At 29.1% G+C, this 19,123-nt stretch overlaps 5 protein-coding genes across 12 annotated transcripts; 1 reads left to right on the forward strand and 4 right to left on the reverse strand.

Moving 5' to 3' along the window:
- Positions 1 to 291: 291 nt before the first annotated feature.
- Positions 292 to 3,160, reverse strand: LOC140664301 (pescadillo homolog). The gene is made up of 8 exons (XM_072889322.1): positions 3,013 to 3,160; positions 2,643 to 2,876; positions 2,059 to 2,566; positions 1,793 to 1,932; positions 1,455 to 1,714; positions 1,126 to 1,313; positions 803 to 1,029; positions 292 to 716 (listed from the first exon to the last, which is right to left on the reverse strand). Exons 1-8 carry the CDS (start codon positions 3,034 to 3,036, stop codon positions 441 to 443), a joined length of 1,857 nt encoding a protein of 618 aa, XP_072745423.1. The 5' UTR covers positions 3,037 to 3,160; the 3' UTR covers positions 292 to 440.
- Positions 3,161 to 3,514: 354 nt separating this feature from the next.
- Pelo (pelota mRNA surveillance and ribosome rescue factor) lies at positions 3,515 to 6,335 on the reverse strand. Of its 2 annotated transcripts, none has more exons than XM_072889327.1 (10): positions 6,225 to 6,335; positions 5,782 to 5,843; positions 5,604 to 5,696; positions 5,364 to 5,514; positions 4,785 to 4,898; positions 4,561 to 4,701; positions 4,257 to 4,479; positions 3,984 to 4,176; positions 3,788 to 3,894; positions 3,515 to 3,674 (listed from the first exon to the last, which is right to left on the reverse strand). In XM_072889327.1, exons 2-10 carry the CDS (start codon positions 5,820 to 5,822, stop codon positions 3,577 to 3,579), a joined length of 1,161 nt encoding a protein of 386 aa, XP_072745428.1. In that variant the 5' UTR covers positions 5,823 to 5,843; positions 6,225 to 6,335; the 3' UTR covers positions 3,515 to 3,576. The 2 variants fall into 2 exon arrangements, with proteins under 2 accessions (XP_072745428.1, XP_072745427.1); XM_072889326.1 differs by having other exon boundaries at positions 6,220 to 6,328.
- LOC140664305 (AH receptor-interacting protein-like) lies at positions 6,221 to 10,799 on the reverse strand. 3 transcript variants are annotated; one of them, XM_072889329.1, is made up of 8 exons: positions 9,159 to 9,284; positions 8,535 to 8,903; positions 8,312 to 8,403; positions 8,033 to 8,212; positions 7,775 to 7,943; positions 7,484 to 7,670; positions 7,227 to 7,369; positions 6,221 to 7,151 (listed from the first exon to the last, which is right to left on the reverse strand). In XM_072889329.1, the coding sequence occupies exons 3-8, from the start codon at positions 8,387 to 8,389 to the stop codon at positions 6,949 to 6,951; spliced, it is 960 nt and encodes a 319-aa protein (XP_072745430.1). In that variant the 5' UTR covers positions 8,390 to 8,403; positions 8,535 to 8,903; positions 9,159 to 9,284; the 3' UTR covers positions 6,221 to 6,948. The 3 variants fall into 3 exon arrangements, with proteins under 3 accessions (XP_072745430.1, XP_072745431.1, XP_072745429.1); XM_072889330.1 differs by lacking the exons at positions 8,535 to 8,903; positions 9,159 to 9,284 and adding an exon at positions 10,668 to 10,799; XM_072889328.1 differs by lacking the exon at positions 9,159 to 9,284 and having other exon boundaries at positions 8,535 to 9,074.
- A 33-nt stretch (positions 10,800 to 10,832) lies between these two features.
- On the forward strand, positions 10,833 to 15,333 carry LOC140664306 (probable serine hydrolase). Of its 5 annotated transcripts, none has more exons than XM_072889332.1 (6): positions 10,833 to 11,143; positions 12,110 to 12,222; positions 12,318 to 12,362; positions 12,618 to 12,853; positions 14,123 to 14,470; positions 14,644 to 15,333. In XM_072889332.1, exons 2-6 carry the CDS (start codon positions 12,168 to 12,170, stop codon positions 14,893 to 14,895), a joined length of 936 nt encoding a protein of 311 aa, XP_072745433.1. In that variant the 5' UTR covers positions 10,833 to 11,143; positions 12,110 to 12,167; the 3' UTR covers positions 14,896 to 15,333. The 5 variants fall into 5 exon arrangements, with proteins under 5 accessions (XP_072745433.1, XP_072745435.1, XP_072745434.1 ...); XM_072889334.1 differs by lacking the exon at positions 10,833 to 11,143 and adding an exon at positions 11,457 to 11,554; XM_072889333.1 differs by lacking the exon at positions 10,833 to 11,143 and adding an exon at positions 11,564 to 11,702.
- Positions 15,334 to 18,239: 2,906 nt separating this feature from the next.
- On the reverse strand, positions 18,240 to 19,117 carry LOC140664308 (uncharacterized). The gene is made up of 3 exons (XM_072889336.1): positions 19,000 to 19,117; positions 18,785 to 18,899; positions 18,240 to 18,368 (listed from the first exon to the last, which is right to left on the reverse strand). The coding sequence occupies exons 1-3, from the start codon at positions 19,086 to 19,088 to the stop codon at positions 18,240 to 18,242; spliced, it is 333 nt and encodes a 110-aa protein (XP_072745437.1). The 5' UTR covers positions 19,089 to 19,117.
- Between the last annotated feature and the right edge of the window lie 6 nt (positions 19,118 to 19,123).

The following is a 19,123-nucleotide window of genomic DNA, read 5'->3' on the forward strand; positions in this document are numbered from 1 at the left end:
GGATCGTCAGGCGCGTGGGCTTCCGGTGGGAAGACTAAAAAAACATCTACCATTACACATAACTGTAACTATAAGGATTTAAAAGATGATTTCACGAGCATCTCTGCAGCATATATAACTTTAATTAATAAAAAAAATATATATATATCTAATATCTATTATAAATATATATATATCTCTATCAATATATATATCTAATCTGTTAATTGTAAAAAGGAAGAGGGAAAAATATACTATATATAAATATAAAAGCAATGTCTACGTAAACAGAAAATGTAATTTTATCCTCAATATTTATATAGAATAATTGTAATAGATCGCGACTTGGAATAGATGGAATATATAATATTGTAACTAACATAGTATATAGAATATTATAATTTCTTTTTTATGTATAGAAAATGAAATACAAAACATATTTTATTTTCTGTTTAAATAATCTATTGCTGTGCTTTAACAGAGCTCTTCTTGTTTAGTTGTTTCCTTTGCTCTTTTCGTTTCTCTTTTTCCTTAATATCGTGGATGCGTCTCTTCTTTCGCAAGAGCCATATTTCTTTCGCTCTTTCCTCTCGACCTTTCATCATGCTCTTGTACAATTTGCGATGCTTCTTCTTGATCATCTTCTCTCTAAGACGATATTCCTGCTTTTCTCGTTTGGTTTTTTCCCATGGATTTTCTTTCGTGACCTGACCAGCTTGCACTTTCATTTTCTTCTTCTGCAAATTTGATAAATTATTGATATTGGAAAATTTTTGTCTCTATATTGACTCATATTAAAAAATAATTGTAAAAAAAATAAAACCTTTTCCAATTGGACTTGTTTCTTCTTTTTATTTGTTTTTTCTTCTTCAGACATCTGTACATTATCGTCGTCGTCGTCGTCGTCGTCGTCGTCGTCGTCGTCTTCTTCTTCTTTCTTTTCCTCTTCTTCAATCATTTCACTTCCTGAACTTAGATCATCCTGAACTTCAGTTTCCTCTTCTTCATTCTTATCATTACTTTCTACTTCTTCATCTGAATCTGCTTCCACTGGAAGTTTAAATACGAATTAGATATAATTATACTTTTTGTACTTGCATATATAAATATATATAATATTTGAAATATTTGAAATTGAAGTCTTACAATTGTCTAGTTTATAATCAGGATCCATAAGAGCGCGTTCTTCTGGAGGAATATAAGTTTGATCTTGTCGATTTTCTGTAAATGGTGAGAGATGAGGAGGAAGTATAGCACCCATTAAGTATTTTTCCACAGGTAGTAATTCTCTCATGTTTACACTATCGAAAATCCATTGCGGCTGTACATAATATCTAGAAGAAAAGAAAAAGATTATATTAACAATTCAAGAAAAAGCGAGAAAGTTATGTGCATTAAAAAACTGATAAACAATATAATGTAAACAATAAGATCTGGTAAATAATATAAGATACAATATACATATAGTATAGTACCTCGATACATATTGTTTATTCATGCTCGGTCTATCTACAATCTGATGAGTTATTGTCTCATCATCTTCATCAAAAGTGGCACCAACAAAGAGTAATTTATCCCAAGAAACTTCTCCACCAAAGCAACGCAGGATAAATACTAATGGTTCTCTGGGTACTTCTCTATTAATAAAGATTTTTAAACCCTTGAACAAGTTTCTCAGTTTCCGTATTTTCTCAGCTTCTACCCTAGCAGCTTCTACCTTGGTAGCATCTGCCTCCTAAAAAGCATAATTAATAAGCTCTTCTGTTTTATATGTGAAAAGTAAAACATAAAATTAGCACTAAATTAAATTTACATCTGAGAATTGATCTATTTCAACTTCATCATCTTCAACTGCTGATATTGAAGGATCCAAGCTGACTAATGATACATTCAATGCGCTTATTCTTTCTGACACATATACTTCTTCATCGACAAGTGTTTTCTCAACATTTCCTGTGTAATAAAATAAAATGTTAATTCTTCAATTTTTAAACTTCTTTAATTTTTAAAGCAAGATTAAAAAGTTTTTGCTTTACTTTAAAAAATGTTAATATATTAATAAACAACTATCTTGCTTACCAGAACTTGTTAATTTTGGAGGATAATGTAAATTCAAAGTATGATACAGTCTGAAAGTCACAAAACCAAGCATTGTAATATAAAATTCTACAAATGTAGACATAACTTTAAAATCAACTTCGTTCTTTGCTTGAGGTTCAAAACAAAAGTGATGCGGCACTATCCATGTAATTGTTTGCCCTTTTATTTCAGCTTGATAATAATATCCTTTAATTGATATGAATACTTTACGCAATGCTTTGGCATAGATAACAGCATGAAGGAATTCAATTGTTAATCTTCTGCATAATAATGATTGCTCTCTCGGTATATGAGGCAAGGATGGAAACGTGCTGAATAAAAAACAGAGAGTTAAACAGTCATCTAAATCGCGCAAAGCATCTATGAATGTTGGATAACGTTCTTTGACTATATGATCCAATTTTAACGTAGGATGATTACTCAAATATCTCTTTACTTTGGCAAAATCTTTCATCGCTTTCGCCCGTCCAATTTTTCTATTAAATATCTGAAAATATATATTTATAAAGCACAAAATACTAAAACATTTAATGTAAAAGTTTGATTCAAAGAAAATATTGTACCTTGTAATCTCTTAGCTTCCATATGATCGGTTCATGCATCAAAAATTGAATATCTTTCTTATGATATAAAGTTTTAATCCCAGGTTCACCCTTTTGTGCTCTTTTACGATTGCGTGGTTCTCTTGGATATATCCCCTTCAATATGCATAACTTGCGGAAATCATTTAGTGTCAATTGTAATTTCCTGAGAGCAGCTCTCCTTGTTATAAATTGCGCTCCTTCACCACTTTGATACTATATATTTTTAAAAAATTATTAATTTTAATCCATAGTAATGATGATAAATGGATTAATTTTTCACGAGTCTTATATTAATAACCTTTCATTTACCTATATAATAATATATCATATATCACTAAGATCGACTTACCTTCTTTTTACCTATCACAACCATTGTGAATATATAGTTTATATCTGAATATTAAACAATTTATATATCGGAATGCATTTAAAATGCACATAAAATAAACACGTGTAAAAACGACGAGCCTAGATCAAAAAGGCACGCTCTTCCTACATATAGGGTGTGTTCATAAATCTAATCCATTAGGTAGAGTTAAAGTCACCAATTAGGACAAAAGAAATAAAGTTCTTTGTTCTGATTGGTTAATCCAATGATACTCTACCGAATAAGATTTTCGAACTTTTATAGATGCAAGATACGCCATCTATGTCTATTTAACTGCGAGGAATTTATGTAATGCAATATATACATATAAAACAATTTTTTTCTGCAATATATGCAATGTATAAAATTATGTATATATACACACACACACACACACATATATATATATGAAATGTAAGACTCTTATATTTGTGAAATAAATACAAAGACTACTTTTTTTTTAATTATTATATTTTTGATTGCTCACAGCACATATATATATATTATATATATATACAAAAAATTATTAGCATATCAATCATATTTCTAATCATCTTCTGATTCGCTACCCTCATCACTTTCGTCTTCCAATTCGGGCATAGGAAAACGTAATAAAGCAGCTATTCCAGTTAATTGATCTAATTCTGCAAACAAAATCATGTTTACGTCAATAAATATATACCTTATACATAAAAGAACTTATTGGAAATTTTATATTTTATGAGTTTGAAGTGAACATTGATTGTATAAAACTTACGTTCACCCGAGACGTGCAGACTTGAAAATATTTTGACATCGCCACCAGAATCTTTCACATTTTCAACTAGTTCCACATATTCTTTTCTCTGTGCAATATCTTGACACCTGAATATAAGACAAGTAAAGATTTATAACATAATATATTATAGAAAATAATTAATTAAATTTAAACTTAACATAAGTAAAATATTTACCTAAATAATTTGTCCGATATAAGTAGAGTTTCCACTGCTTGAGCAGCATTAGCTTTCTCAACGTGTTTCTTGCCATAAAATGCTTTGGCAGGATCCATTTGTAGAGTGGTATAAAATGTTTCTAGAGCCCTTACTTCTCCTGCTGCTTTAGTATCAGAAATTCGAGAGACTACAGCAGGATCAGCCAGAACCTCTGTTATAATAATGAATTCATAATAATCTATATAATTGTATCATGCTTGCACATATTTTGCACAAATACATATATACTACCTTTTAATGAATGTTTAAAACCTGAACTAGCATGAACCAGCAAGAATTTACTTTTATTCTCTAAAATAACTTTATTATCAGATTTAACAGCTTGTTGTATCATGTAGTCCATAAACTGATCTTTCACAAAACCAGGGCTGGCAAGGATGACACATTTCACTAGATCGAAATTAATGTGTCTTAATATGCCTTGCATAATGCTCTCATAAAATCGTGCTAAGCCCTAAATATACATAAAGTTAAAATTCTATTCATGCTTCTGCTACGTAACATTTATAATACTCGCGTAATATTTCTCTCAAACCTTTTCATGCTGCGAAACATTTCCTTTTCTTTTTCTTGGTATAACTTGATCAATTTTTGCACGAACTATTGTCATGTTGGATGTTATCAAACAAATGTGCGCTATACCTTCTTGCATAATTGCAGCAGCTACATCAGCATTCTATAATATAAAATAAAAAGAAAATAGTTACAGCAAATTATACACTCTTGCTATTTCTTTTTTATTTCAAGTTATTTATTTACCTGAGCAGGATCACACGCAGTGTCGACTCTATCCAAAGAAATAGAATCCCACTTGGCTTTATTAATAATAAACTTTCGATTTTGTTCAACATCCAATGTATGATATGCCCCCATCTTTACAAAATAAAAATCAGACAATTACATATCAAAATCTTTTTAATAATTTAGTAATTTTAGTATTCTGATTTAAAGCAATAATTTACCCAAGTATGCATATATGTAATATATATATAATATATATATTATACATCTATATATATATATATATATATATATATATATATATATATATAGATATAGATATAGATATTGTATAAGATTAAAATTAGTAAAGTTTTATCACGAATTATTCTATTAATTGGATACAAAATAATTAAATACAAATTTAAGTAAGTTAGTTTTCCTAACAATGCACATAGTAAAATTAACAAATTTTTAAATACATGAAAATATGTATATTATCTGACAGAAACATCAATTATCTGAATAGAAAGATTCACTGAAAAACCTCACTCATATACTATGACAGCTAAGAATAAAATATTCATAAATAAACTCTACTATTATTAAATATTCTACCTTAACATATTTATTTTCTTCCACATTTCTACCTTTAAGTCTTAGAACACATGCTTGTGTATCAAAGTCTATATTTTCTACACTTATTGTAAGAGTAGTTCTAACTCTATAACTGTTAGAACTGCCAGTTGCAGATTCCATTTGCACCTTCCTATATTAAACACAGAAAGAATTGATAAGATATTATTGATAAACTCTAATTTATCATACAATTGCTGTAAAACAAAAACTTCAGCATACCTAAAAGTAGAACAGCTAACTAAGTCTCCTTCACTAATTATATTGTAAGCGTGCCACATATCCTCGGTATTTTCAGGAACAAGAGCCACGCTCCTAAAGATCCATTAATTCTAACATTAGGATTTTATAATATAGATATTTATAATGTATATATATTATATAAAAAGTTTATTTATACCCTTCTCCATCTTTATCTACATTCCTTGATACTAACTTCATCTTCAAATATTTTTTATTTATCTAAAATATAAAAAAAATGAAATATATTTAAAATAATGGATAGGTATAATATATACAAACATGATAAGATATACTCGGCAATATAATAAATAATATATAAGACTCTTTACCAATTTACTACTATTACACCATTTATTACCATTATGTACGTAACTTATAAATTACATCTTGTAATTTATTTCTCTGCAAAAAGTTCTACTTCTGTATTAAAAAAAACTAATATTTGAAAAATGTCTGATGTATATTAGCTTTATTATAGTAAAATAAACAATGCAATTATTTTATATATGAAAAAATAAAGATTTATATAGGTTAAACACATGATGACTTATTGAAAATATATATGAGAATCCAATAGAGTGTTTTATAGATTTACCTTACATTTATTGCACTATTATATTCGTAGGAACATTATCCAATTCATGTTTTCTTCTTATTTGAAATGTTGTACAGTAAATAATGCCATATGTCAAACATGATACCTGTCGCCTTTTGATCTACGATTTTATTCGCAACGTGATTGGCTAACCTCGAAATAATCTTGAAAGCAGATGGCGCTCTTTTTATATTTAAATAAATTTTACAAAAATATATGCATTTCACACACAAATTGTGTGACACAATCTTAAATTGTATTTAGAATATTTTTTTATTTGTTTTTACACTACTTATTTATAATAATAAATAGTACAAATATATATTTTGGGCTCTTATATATTGATATCACAAATCATAAACATTTTTTAAGTCAAATAACACATAGATTAATATTATTAGTCCTTTAACAACCACACATATATTTTAACATCACACATAATTAATATTTAACAATACACACAATTCTTAAATACTTGCTTGGGGAATACAAAGTTACACCAATCCATGTTAATGATCTGTTTCTCTAAAAGTAGTTTTATATTATAAATTAAAAAATGAAAGATTTAAAAATATAAGACTGTGCGAGGCCAACCTCTTTAATTATTTTTTATACCAAAATATATAAAAGCAAAACTAACATGGATTAAATAATTGACTCGATAAAAATATACACCCAAAAGTTAATGTTACTTCTACAATAAATTTAGAGTAACTAAACTTTACAATCTTATTTAAACATCTTTGATAATTTTTCTTTTTGTACACTGTCTTTTTTTTTAATGACTGCTGCAAATATTTGTAATTCTTTTTCAACAGTATTGTGTAAAGAAGGATCAATTTCAGCAGCTCTCTTTAAATCTTTAATAGCATTGTTTTCATCCCATGCACCAATATATGCTTTACCTCTTCGATAAAGCGCTTTCACATTATCTGCAAATTAAAAATAAATTTCTTTTAAAAAATACATATGCTTTGTATACTAATAATCATAAATAAATTTATTACCTGGTTCTGTTTTTAAAACTGTTGAACAATGTTCAATAACTGAGTAATATTCTTTATTTAACAGTTTACATTGTGCATAATTCAAAAGTAATGGTATCTTCATTTGATTCAAAGATAACCATTCTTCATCATGTGGTTTTTCACTGAAAATCCAATATTAATTTGTATATAAGAATATCTTTTATAAGTATATGACAATATTCTTTATTTTACCAATCAAGTATTAAAAAGCATACTTTGTTACAAATAAAACTTACGCTAACATGAGTTGCTCCAACATTCCAATAGCTTTTGCATATGTTTCAGATGCACTGTTGTATTTTTTTTCTCTAAACAAAGCATTTCCTTTTTCCCTTAAATGTGGAATATTCTCAAGCTTTTCATCTTCTGTCATTTGCCACGATTCTTTCTCATATTCATCTGGCAATATTACTTTGACAAGTTCTACAAAATATAATAGTTTTTATTAATTTATAATATTCTATAACAAACAAGTATATTGAAACAAGTGTATGTTAAACATTTTAAGAAAGCTTTTATATTTATACCTATTGTAAATTCCAGATCTTGAGGATGTTTTATAAGTTCATTCAAATCGGCGTATCCAATGCCTTCATTCTGGAGAGTAACGCCGCAACAATGATGATTACGCCTCTCCGACTGTGGCTTATCAGCTTCTCTCAGTGTTTTAGAAACAAAAGGATATGCAGTCACTAGCTAAAACAAAATTTGTCATAAAAACATCCTCCGAAAGCATATTCTAAAATAAGCATACATATTTATAGTAATAAATATTGAAAACATACACTTTTATGTACTTTGAAACAAGCAACTTCATTCAATGCCATATTTTGTACGATTGCTTCCCATACTTCCAACTTGAATTTTTTTCCTAATACAAGTTCCATTGGATTTTCCATCGTTCTACTGTCATCTATCAATGTTTTGTCAATATCGCATTTTGTAGTTTTGAAATGAAATATAACCTAAAGATATATAACAAAAAAATAAATAACTAGTTTTTAAGATAAATAACATAAATAACTAGTTTTTATATAATGATGTTTATAACAAAAAATACGTACTTTTGTCCCTGGTATAAAATTAATAGTTTTTGTTCCAGCATGAATAACAGTTTTTATTATGTATTCTTTGTCACTCATGATGACCTTTATATCTAGACAAATAGTCAAGTCAATAAATATTTTGTTTTTATATATCTTATATCATTTATATTGAACAATGATGAAGAAATTAAGGAAAAATATCTGACAAGATAAAATAAAAATTTTTTTCTTGGTATCCTACCTTTTCATAAAATAACTATCAGGATACAAGATATTACACCACTTTGATATTCATAACGATATATATATGTAGAGTGATATAAATTATATATACATGTGTAAACATATTTTGAACATAATTACTGACTTATATAGGGGTATATTGAGGAAAATATATCAAATATATAAAAATCAAGTCGAACCAAGGTCCTCTACTTATTTTGTTTTCCGGACGACTAGGTTTATTTTATTATATACTATATTTATTTAAAAATATGTTTCTACGCTTTTAGCCACCATCATGTAATGCACACACATCTGCACCATCAATATATACAGGGTGTCCCAGAACAACCTTCCGTCCGTAAAATGACGTACTCCTGACACAATTCTAAGACAATTTTTCCTTTACCAAAATTTGATTTAAAGCGTAGTTTTTGAGTTATAAGCGAAAATAGTTAGCAAATCACGCGTCGAGTATAGAAGGCAGCCAGGAGCGGCGCGGCGCATCACGAGCACGGGCGCAGCTGACCGTCCGACGAGTGATTACCGTCGCATGAGTCAAAATCGCTAAATATTTTATCTTATAACACAAAATTATGCTTTAAATAAAATTTTGGTAAAGAAGAAAATGCCGTATAATTACGTCAGGAATAAGTGTTCCTTAAAATAACGTCGGACGCTGCGATCAGCTGATTGCTATACGCGATGTGTCTGTCAGCTGAGCTGGAAAATCAATATATCGATCGGCCTGAAGTCTTCGACGACAATGTCGATGACAATCGAAGGAGCGTCGCCGTCGCGGAGACGGTTATTTCTCTCTCTCTCTCTCTCTTTCTCTCTCTCTCTCTCTCACTTACACTCACTCACTCACTCACTCACTCACTCACTTACTCACTCACTCACACTCACTCACTCACACTCACTCACTCACTCACTCACTCACTCACTCACACTCACTCACTCACTCACTCACTCACTTACTCACTCACTCACTCACTCACTCACTCACTCACTCACTCACTCACTCTGTCCCTTTCTTTTACACACACACTCAGCCGTACACTCATCGCGTGTAGCAATCAGCTGATCGTAGCGTCCGACGTTATTTTAAGGAACATTTCTTCCTGACGTAATTTTACGACATTTTCTTCTTTACCAAAATTTTATTTAAAGCATAATTTTGTGTTATAAGATAAAATAGTTAGCGATTTTGACTCATGCGGCGGTAATCACTCGTCGGACAGTCAGCTGCACCCGCACTTGCGGTGCGCCGCGCCGCTCCTGGCTGTCTTTTATACTCGACGCGTGATTTGCTAACTATTTTCGCTTATAACTCAAAAACTACGCTTTAAATCAAATTTTGATAAAGGAAAAATTATCTTAGAATTGTGTCAGGAGTTCGTCATTTTACGGATGGAAGGTTGTTCTGGGACACCCTGTATATATATATATGTATTACTCATTTTTTTTTACCGCGCGGCAGCAAATAAGAGATCTGTAGTTTTTTATCGACAAAATTATAATAGAGACCTTTCTTATATTTATCACGATTCATGTCAGTCTAAAGGCCGCAGCACACACTTTTTCATGACGCATAACACAAATGCATAAGAAGACTGATTGGTCTATAAGCACATACATAAGGAATTCAACCAATCGAATTTTTTATGTATATTATGCATAATGCATTACACAAAAGTATGTGCTGCGGCCTTATCTCTTTCTCTTCTCTGGCGCGCTATATCTAAAAATATTTTATATATTATACGACTAATTTAAATTTTAAAAATACAAAAAAAATTTCTAGTTATAAGTAAAAAAAATTTTTTAATTATTATAATTATATATTACGAATTTTACGATGACTTAATATTTTATTAGATGGTACATTTACATAATATATTATATATGTTGTCAAAAAAAAGATATCAAACTCATAAAAAGTTACGTTTTCTGGAAAAAATGTCTATCTTATTTTAAACTAAAAAAAAAATTACATATCTTCATTATAGGACTTACGTATCACAGTTTCATAATATTTTATAATTAAGACCGACACACATGTCTGTGCTGCATAAACGTGAGCAACTGACGTATATATACGTAAAAAAACGTTGTTTTATTAATTTTTCACATACAGTGACGCACTTACCATCACATTCAAAACTGATGAATTTTATAACATTCAGGATATAAACTATATATAAGACTCAACGTGTCGTAGACCCAGACAGTCTTTATTTGACAGTATTCAAAGAAATATATGTGTAGTTTTTATTTGTGACAAAACAATAAGAGGTAATATATATACAGTATAAAGTGATAAAAGTTTAATGTTTTGACATTGTAAATTTCGACATCGTTACTGACACAGTGTTGAGTGCTAACAACGTATATATAGTGTGTAATATAAATGAAATTTTACTTGTATCCGAACAAACTTTCTCCTTCCTTTTTTTTTCTCCAAGAAAGACATGCATGCGTACTTTTAGAAAAATAGAAATACCAGATCTATGTAGTAACACCAGAGTGCAACACACCCTGAACATCTTATAAGAAAAGGAAAATACAAGAAAGGACACGTGTTTTTAGAAATAGAAGGGTTTCGATTGCACACGTTAAATTAAGGTAAATATTTTTAAGATATATTATATATTTTAAATATATTATTTTTTTTACACATGCAAAAATACAGTAAAGATATATTTAAATATTTATATATATATAAAGTAATTTTTCTTTTTTTAAATATATCTTTACTGTATTTTTGCATGTGTAAAAAAAATTTGAATCAATTCCAAAAATTTTTCGTTTTCATATGCATTTAGAAAATCACTTTCTAATAAAAAAGACGCAATATACTTCGTTTCTTAATTAAATACCTAACTGATTCATGTATTTCTGTAAGTACTTGCTCTATATGCAAATATATCCATTTAAATTACTGAATCACTTCCTTCCCTTTCCTGCTCGAAACGAGCACAGCTGTTCTCCAATGACGTAACTCATTTCGAAAAGAATATATGTAGTTCTAAAAAGGTAATCCCACCATTCTTTATCATAGACCTTTTGCTTAGTAAGGGTATGACACAATAGATAATCATCCCCACCATGTGTATAAAATGAGGAACGAGGGCAACATCATTTGATCTTTGCCTAAATCGACAGCATTTTATTTCGATTTATTGTAAGATAAAAGATACGTTTCATTGACCTTATAAAAATGCAAACAAATGTACGATTCGAAAGGTTAAATAAATATGATTGATTAGTCAGACGACTCAAAACATTTGTGACAGTTGTTTGTAGACAGTGCTCTGAAATACTTTTTCTATTAAACATATATATATTTATATATATATATATACATAGTCTGATATATTTATATATAAATTCATTGCGTTTGATTGCGAAAAGGTAGACAGGATAAAAGTATTTTTTCTAAATAGATTCAACGTGAGGTGAGTTTAAAAAAAAATCGATGACAACATTCTGTTGCATATATTTTTAAAATTTATAATTTTCTGAATAAATTATTCCTACAGTATTACCTAATCTTTCAACAGATACTATGAATATGATTTTTCTTTACAGACTCGCTGAAACGTTTGGAGCGAGAACAAGTTGAAATTAAAAAGTTTTAAACACCGAAATGGAGCCTGCAAAAAATAATCCTGTTGACAATGTGAATGGATACAATAAGGAAGGTTAGTTGTTAAATGCTATTTTCAACATCATGTATATCTACAGATTTTTATAATTATTATATAATTATTATACAATTAAATATCCTCTCTTACAGATACCACAGAGGTTCAGATACCAATGCCATGGGGCTACATTAATGGTCAGTTACAGTAAAGATTGCATCTAATATTTCTTAATCATTTCTTACTTCATTATCAAACTACATTAACATATTGAATTTAGAACAATCGGTTATGTATTGTGCAATATGTAGAGACAAAATTATATGTTTGGAAAGAGATATTCAAAACAGTATTGTAACATGTAGTACTACGGGATGTCCTAGTTTGTATCAAACGCTTCAAGTTTGCATATATTGAATACAACATATTAGTAAATTTATTGGTAAATTTAGGAAAATGGTGGGGACCAACAGATGAAGAGCCTATAGTAGCGATACATGGTTGGCAAGACAATTCAGGAACTTTTGACAACTTGATACCATTATTACCATCAAACATAGCTGTACTGAGTATAGACCTCCCTGGTCACGGTTTTTCTTCTCACCTACTTCATGGACAATTCTACTATGTATTTTGGGATGGGGTTATCATACTACGTAGAATTATTAAATATTACAAGTGGAACAAGGTTAGCTAGCAATGTTATACAACGATTTAAATCTTTATTTTTATAGTTAAGTATGTACATAGAAATAATATTAGACATATGATAGCATAGCTTTATATGCTTTGTTTTAAATTATAATATACCAGCTAATCTATGAAGTATATGTAAAATATATTATTTAGTTTTTGATTATTTGATATATGCATAGTTTTAATTTGAATATTAGCATTTCTAGGGTGATATCTTAGCTTTGAACTGCAACACATTATTCACTATTTAATATTCACATTGCATTATCATATTACTTTAACTATCATAATTATTATTAATATATTTTAAAAAGGTTGACTGTTATACATATATGCTGACTATTACATATATATATCATAAAACATATATTTCTAAACGCGATTACAATATATATATATAAATTATTTAAAATATATACTATAGACTGTAGAAGAAAATATCGTTGTACAACTATGTATTGTGTTATGTGTTGAGTCCCCAGTATAAAGGATAAAGAAATTCTTTAAATTCAGCTGTAACTTTGTTACATTTTCAAAAATGTTAGATGACTAAATAATTTTTCTTTTTTTAACAAATTTTTACAGATTTGTAACAGAAAGATGCGTTCCTTTTGATAAAAAAAATGTTGTAAATTAAAAGCTAAATTCAAATTAAAAATTAATTTAATTTTTGGACTCTTACCTGTAGGCAAATGGTGGGGCCCTAAAGAGTTCCAACCGATAGTGGCACTGCATGGTCATCAGGATAATGCAGGTTCTTTTGATACATTAATGCCATTGATGCCTGATGATATTTCTATTCTTTGCTTGGATATGCCAGGACATGGTTTATCTTCGCATTATCCAAAGAATCAATTCTATTATGTCTATTACGATGGTGTTATATTCCTTCGTAAAGTTATTAAATATTTCAAGTGGGAGAAGGTTAGCAAATAGATAAATTTACCCACATTCTTGCACAATTGATCAATTTATTATTGACTAATTAAATAATTTGATATTAAAAAATCTATCCAATAATATCACAGTTACATGTTCTCACAAATATTTAACAGTCACCCTTGCACTTGTGTGGCATTTATATTGTGTTGCATTCAAGCACATGATAATCAATATTTGTTATAAATATGATTTATATTAATGTGAATATTTTAATGTATAACATGTGTTTCTTAATATGAATTTAAAAATTATTTTATATACGTATATATGTTTTAAATGTATACAAGCTTATTGTTATTTATATGTATTATGAAAATAGGTAAAACTGCTTGGCCATTCGTTGGGTGGTGCTATAGCATTTCTGTACGCAGCATCATATCCAGATGAAGTCGAGTTTATCATAAGTTTGGATATTGCTAGTCCAAATGTAAGGCATGTTGCAAAAACAACTGCAATTACAGGAACCTGTATTGACAAATTTCTGAAATATGAGTCGTCAACGTTGGACGATGCACCGAATTATGAATACAACGAAATGATTGACATAGTAGAAAAGGCATATGATGGTTCCATAACGAAAGAAGGAGCAGAGATATTAATGAAACGTGGCATGCAACCGACATACACAAAGGGCAAATATTATTTTTCCCGTGACCCAAAATTAAAGGTATAAGCATTTATTCATTACACAGTATGTTATGTAATAAATACACTTGTTTATATGATTCTAAAAATAGTGAAAGATATATATATATATATATATATATATATATATATATATATATATATATATATATATATATATAATATACACTAAGATTATTTATATTATTTTTTTAGGTTTCCATTTTGGGCATGTTCTCTCTAGATTTAGTACTTGCGTATGCATCTCGTATAAAATGCGCTTACCTCAACATTCGTGCTATTCCCGGGCTAAAACTTGACCAACCCGAAACTTATCAGCAAGTACTAGATGTCATAAAATTGACGGCTAGAAAATTTGAGTATCACGAAGTGAAAGGTACCCATCACGTGCATTTGATTGAACCTGAAAAGGTTGCGCCTATAATCATAAAGTTTCTAGAAATTTAATAATATTATTTAATTATTAGTGGATGTGGTTACTTAAGAGTAAAATTTTACTATTAGATAATCATTATTAAAATCTTTTAAATCTAAATTATTACTAGAAAAATTCATATTTCTATTCAATGCACATATACTTTGCACCAACATATAAGTGAATTCATTTAAAAATGCCTTTACAATATCTATTAATAATATTGATAAGTAGCGAGTTTATAGAATAATTGAATAAATAAACTCATTATGTTGCTCTGCTATATGGAAAAAAGTGTTTTAAAAAAAATTAATGCTGTGATAAGAAATAGAAAGTTTTACATGTAGATGCGGAACAAAAGACATCGAAATATGTTTATTATAAATTTTAAACTAATTTCTTTAAGGCAAAAGTCTTTGTCCATGTTAATGTCGCTTTTACATTGTAATTAATAAATAAATAATTGTAACTATTTATGTAGTTAATTTCATTAAAAGAATGAATTTTATTTTTTAAGAATTAACTAATGTGTCAATAAGATCCACTTATGTTGGATTTTATCACAATTATTATTGTTACATTCTTGTACTTATATGTATAATCATTCATATCATCTTTAGTTTATTGCTTTATGTATAACGTGTGCATATATAAATTGTTAAATAGAAAAATGTTAGAAGAAACTTTTTTATATTATATTAATATATCCATAATATATCCATAAAAAAATACATGTTTCCAAAAGTTTCAATATTGATTATATGTTTTTAAATCATTATTTTATTATGCTTCTATCATTTATTGTTATTTATTAGTAACGTGCTCTCCATTGAGAGTTATATAAGTATGCAATTAAACTGGATCAGGAAATGGGTTTTTTTTTTAGGATTCGTATGATTTAAATTGTTGTACATAGCACTTTGGAACCTTTTATTTTCTAGAGTGCACACAATGTCTTGTTAATGTTAGCCGAAAAGAATATTGATATAAAATATGAAAATAATAAAAAAATGCGCGGAATTTTTTATATAAAAAGTGACAATATAATTAAAAAACCTAAAGCCCTATCAAGTAATAAAATGTAAGAAAAAATGATTAGTCAAAAATAAACATCAGATAAAAAAACCTAATCATTAACCTGGTTTTACACACGGTTTTACATGATTATGCACAAACTATGCAATTTATAATGAAGATTAACGCGCTAAAAAATTTGTAAATATTGTAATTAAATTAAAAAAAAAAAAAATAATTTTATTAAATTATTAAAGAAAAGTATTTAAGTAGAATACAGAGTTGAGTAGAAATTTAATTATTTTAAAAAAATATAGACCTTAGATGTTGGGTCATTTTTATAATCAAGGACAAACGTACATGTGATATTCCTATTTTTATCTTTTGTTCCCTTTTTTCTTTTGTGTCCTTTTTTCCATATGTAATAATAAATTTGTATAAAAAAATGAAGTTTTTGCTATAAATAATTAAAGTATAAATAAAAATTAAAAAAATAATATATGCAATAGATACATATCTCATTTAGTCTACATTGTATGTCGAGGACATACAAAAAACATTTCAATGATACACGCGTCTATTATTCAGTGAACGACAGCGGTAGCGATAACGCATCAATGTCCAACAGTTAGGTAGACAAATGCAACAAACTTGCATGTTATACTGGTAGCTTATGCAATCGGACAACGATAAATATAGTGAAACGCGATATTCTCTATCAATCCCATAAAGTAAACTTCTTCAGTAGTCTAAAGGCGTGATCTACAACGTTCTAGATAGATAAATTTAATATGTCATAAAATATGAGAGCTGCAAAATATATTTTAGCGATGTCATCAACAAAAACTATAAAAAAATTTTGTACAAAGATTTCAAAAACAGTTAATTTGTGATATGCATCCGTAGGGAATGCCGCGCGGGGGTCTCTGACCAAACTGTATAAAAGAAATGGTATCCCTAAAGATAATGAGGCTGTTGATACAGATGTTTGCAGGTGTTACGATGGTTAGAGTAAAAAGTCACAACGTTATTTCGTTTATTCAGGTGCTATGCCACGTAAAGATACAAAATTATACCTTCTCTCATTCCACGTGTGTCTCTCAGTCGTTCTAAATTTTTCGCTGTGCATAGAACATATATATATATATATATATATATATATATATATATATATATATATATACCGCTCACACAAAATTACTAATATTCCTCTCTAATATTTCCTTACTGGCATAAGAAGGTAAGTAAAGCACAAGGACATATGCAACTACGATAATTTGCATAAATTGCGCACTTTTACAGTTCGAAAAGTTGCACGAATACGACGTCGACAATAAAGCACGTAGTAGCAAACTGTGAATATAATCTACCAGCAAATTTAACGGTCAAAAAGTCACGCCGGTAAAATAAGTAGTCTACGAAGGTCAAGACTAAATTTGCGTTTGCCTTGCATGTAAAAGACAGAGAGATGTTGTAAAATAAATACAACTTTCCGGCTAATAATTCGCCTGGGCAACTTCTTATCGGGCAGCTACTGAATACGTGGCCGTCCTATCGTGTGTGTGCACGTTGTGCGCGCCGGTAATTATCTGCAATGATAGCGCGCGGTCACACATAGAAAATAAATATGAATATAGCATGCCTAGAAACAGGTGGACACCGTTTGCCACTTGCCTATACTTCTCCCTTACGCATAATTCCTCGAGAAGCTCTCTCACGCGGTGCCAAATGAAAAGATCCGTCAATTTGCAAGGTATCAATACGGTAAGCTTATCGAACGATCGACACGTGGTCTTTAAAAAGTAACACATTTGCCTATATAAACGACTTTCTCGTGAGACCTTTGAACGAGTAGATTATAGTGCAAATTAGCTTCGTTAGATTTCAGTTCGTAACTCGTATTACATTGGAAAGCAAGAAATCAATTGTGCGATCACGTTCGTGTAAAGTCGATTATCTCTCATTGACATTATTACAATATTAGTGACGTGGTTTGTATCGCATGTGTGATAATTGTTCGCAAGTAACAATAATAGATTCGCGTAAGGTACGCAAAAATTGTTACGATATATCTTTATTTTATTTGTTTGCGGTAACTCGAGATCGAAAGATTGAAAGTGCGCAAAATTACAGACCGAATTTGCGAGATTAATAATTGTGCTCACGTCTTATGGATCAGTTCTCTTGCTCTGTTCGAAGCGCCTGTTCGCAGCCGTTACATATGGATCAAACACGTGATCACTCTGATTCATCGATCCCAACGATCAACAAACTTTTAATTTGCAAGTTTGTTCGTTCGGCTCGAGTTATCAGATTGAATAAAAAATCATCGAACATCGATCGTGTGAAAATAATGAGCCCGTCAAAACTCCATCCTTTGCGCATTTCTACGAAGATGACTCCGATAACTCGATGAAATCTGCTGCAGTTCCGCATCGGTAGGCGTGTAAGACGCGTAAGTTCTCAGACGTGCTCTAGACATCTCCAAATCCTGTCATGAAATAACACATAAGTGAACCTTGTTTAAATTATCTACTAATAAATTAGTATATATAATAGGTATATATTTTTAGTATATACATATATCAAACAAAATATGTTTACATATCATATTAAAATCATATTAAGTTTTTCAAACTTAAAAGTGTGTTTCAGAGATAATGCATACTCATAAATATTTTTACGATATACTTTCAATTTCGGTTAATGTAACAAAATAATAAATAGCTGAGTAAGTCAGTTTAACAAAGAATTATTAGTAAAATTAATAGATTACAAATGACTGGAACTATATATCTGATACACTTTACATCTTTTGTAAATTTAAAATTTTGTTCAATCTTCTTAAAGAATTTTTCCTTCATACGCATCTTTCCATATAAAATATACATATATACTATAGCAAACCTTTAGAAGTGTCTGATTACGAATGTGAGATTTTTCCAAATTTATAAGGGGATTTGTCGACGAGTTAGAAATTCTGGAAACATCCTTATTACGAATTTCACGACGCAATTTATTACTGTAAAGTAAAGTAAAAAATAATGTTACTTGTGAAAAAGTACATATACATATGTTATCTATAACATATTAGCAAATATTATATTTCAATATATAAATACCGTTCTTCTATTTCTTGTTCAAATTGTTGTTCTTTTTGCAGGTACTCATCGAAAACACTTTTAATATCAATATCGCTGTGCCTTGCCATTTCGTGGAATTATTATGGTTCGGTACGAATAAAAT

The sequence above is a fragment of the Anoplolepis gracilipes genome, chromosome 3, assembly GCF_047496725.1.
Source record: "Anoplolepis gracilipes chromosome 3, ASM4749672v1, whole genome shotgun sequence".
NCBI classification, from domain to species: domain Eukaryota; kingdom Metazoa; phylum Arthropoda; class Insecta; order Hymenoptera; family Formicidae; genus Anoplolepis; species Anoplolepis gracilipes.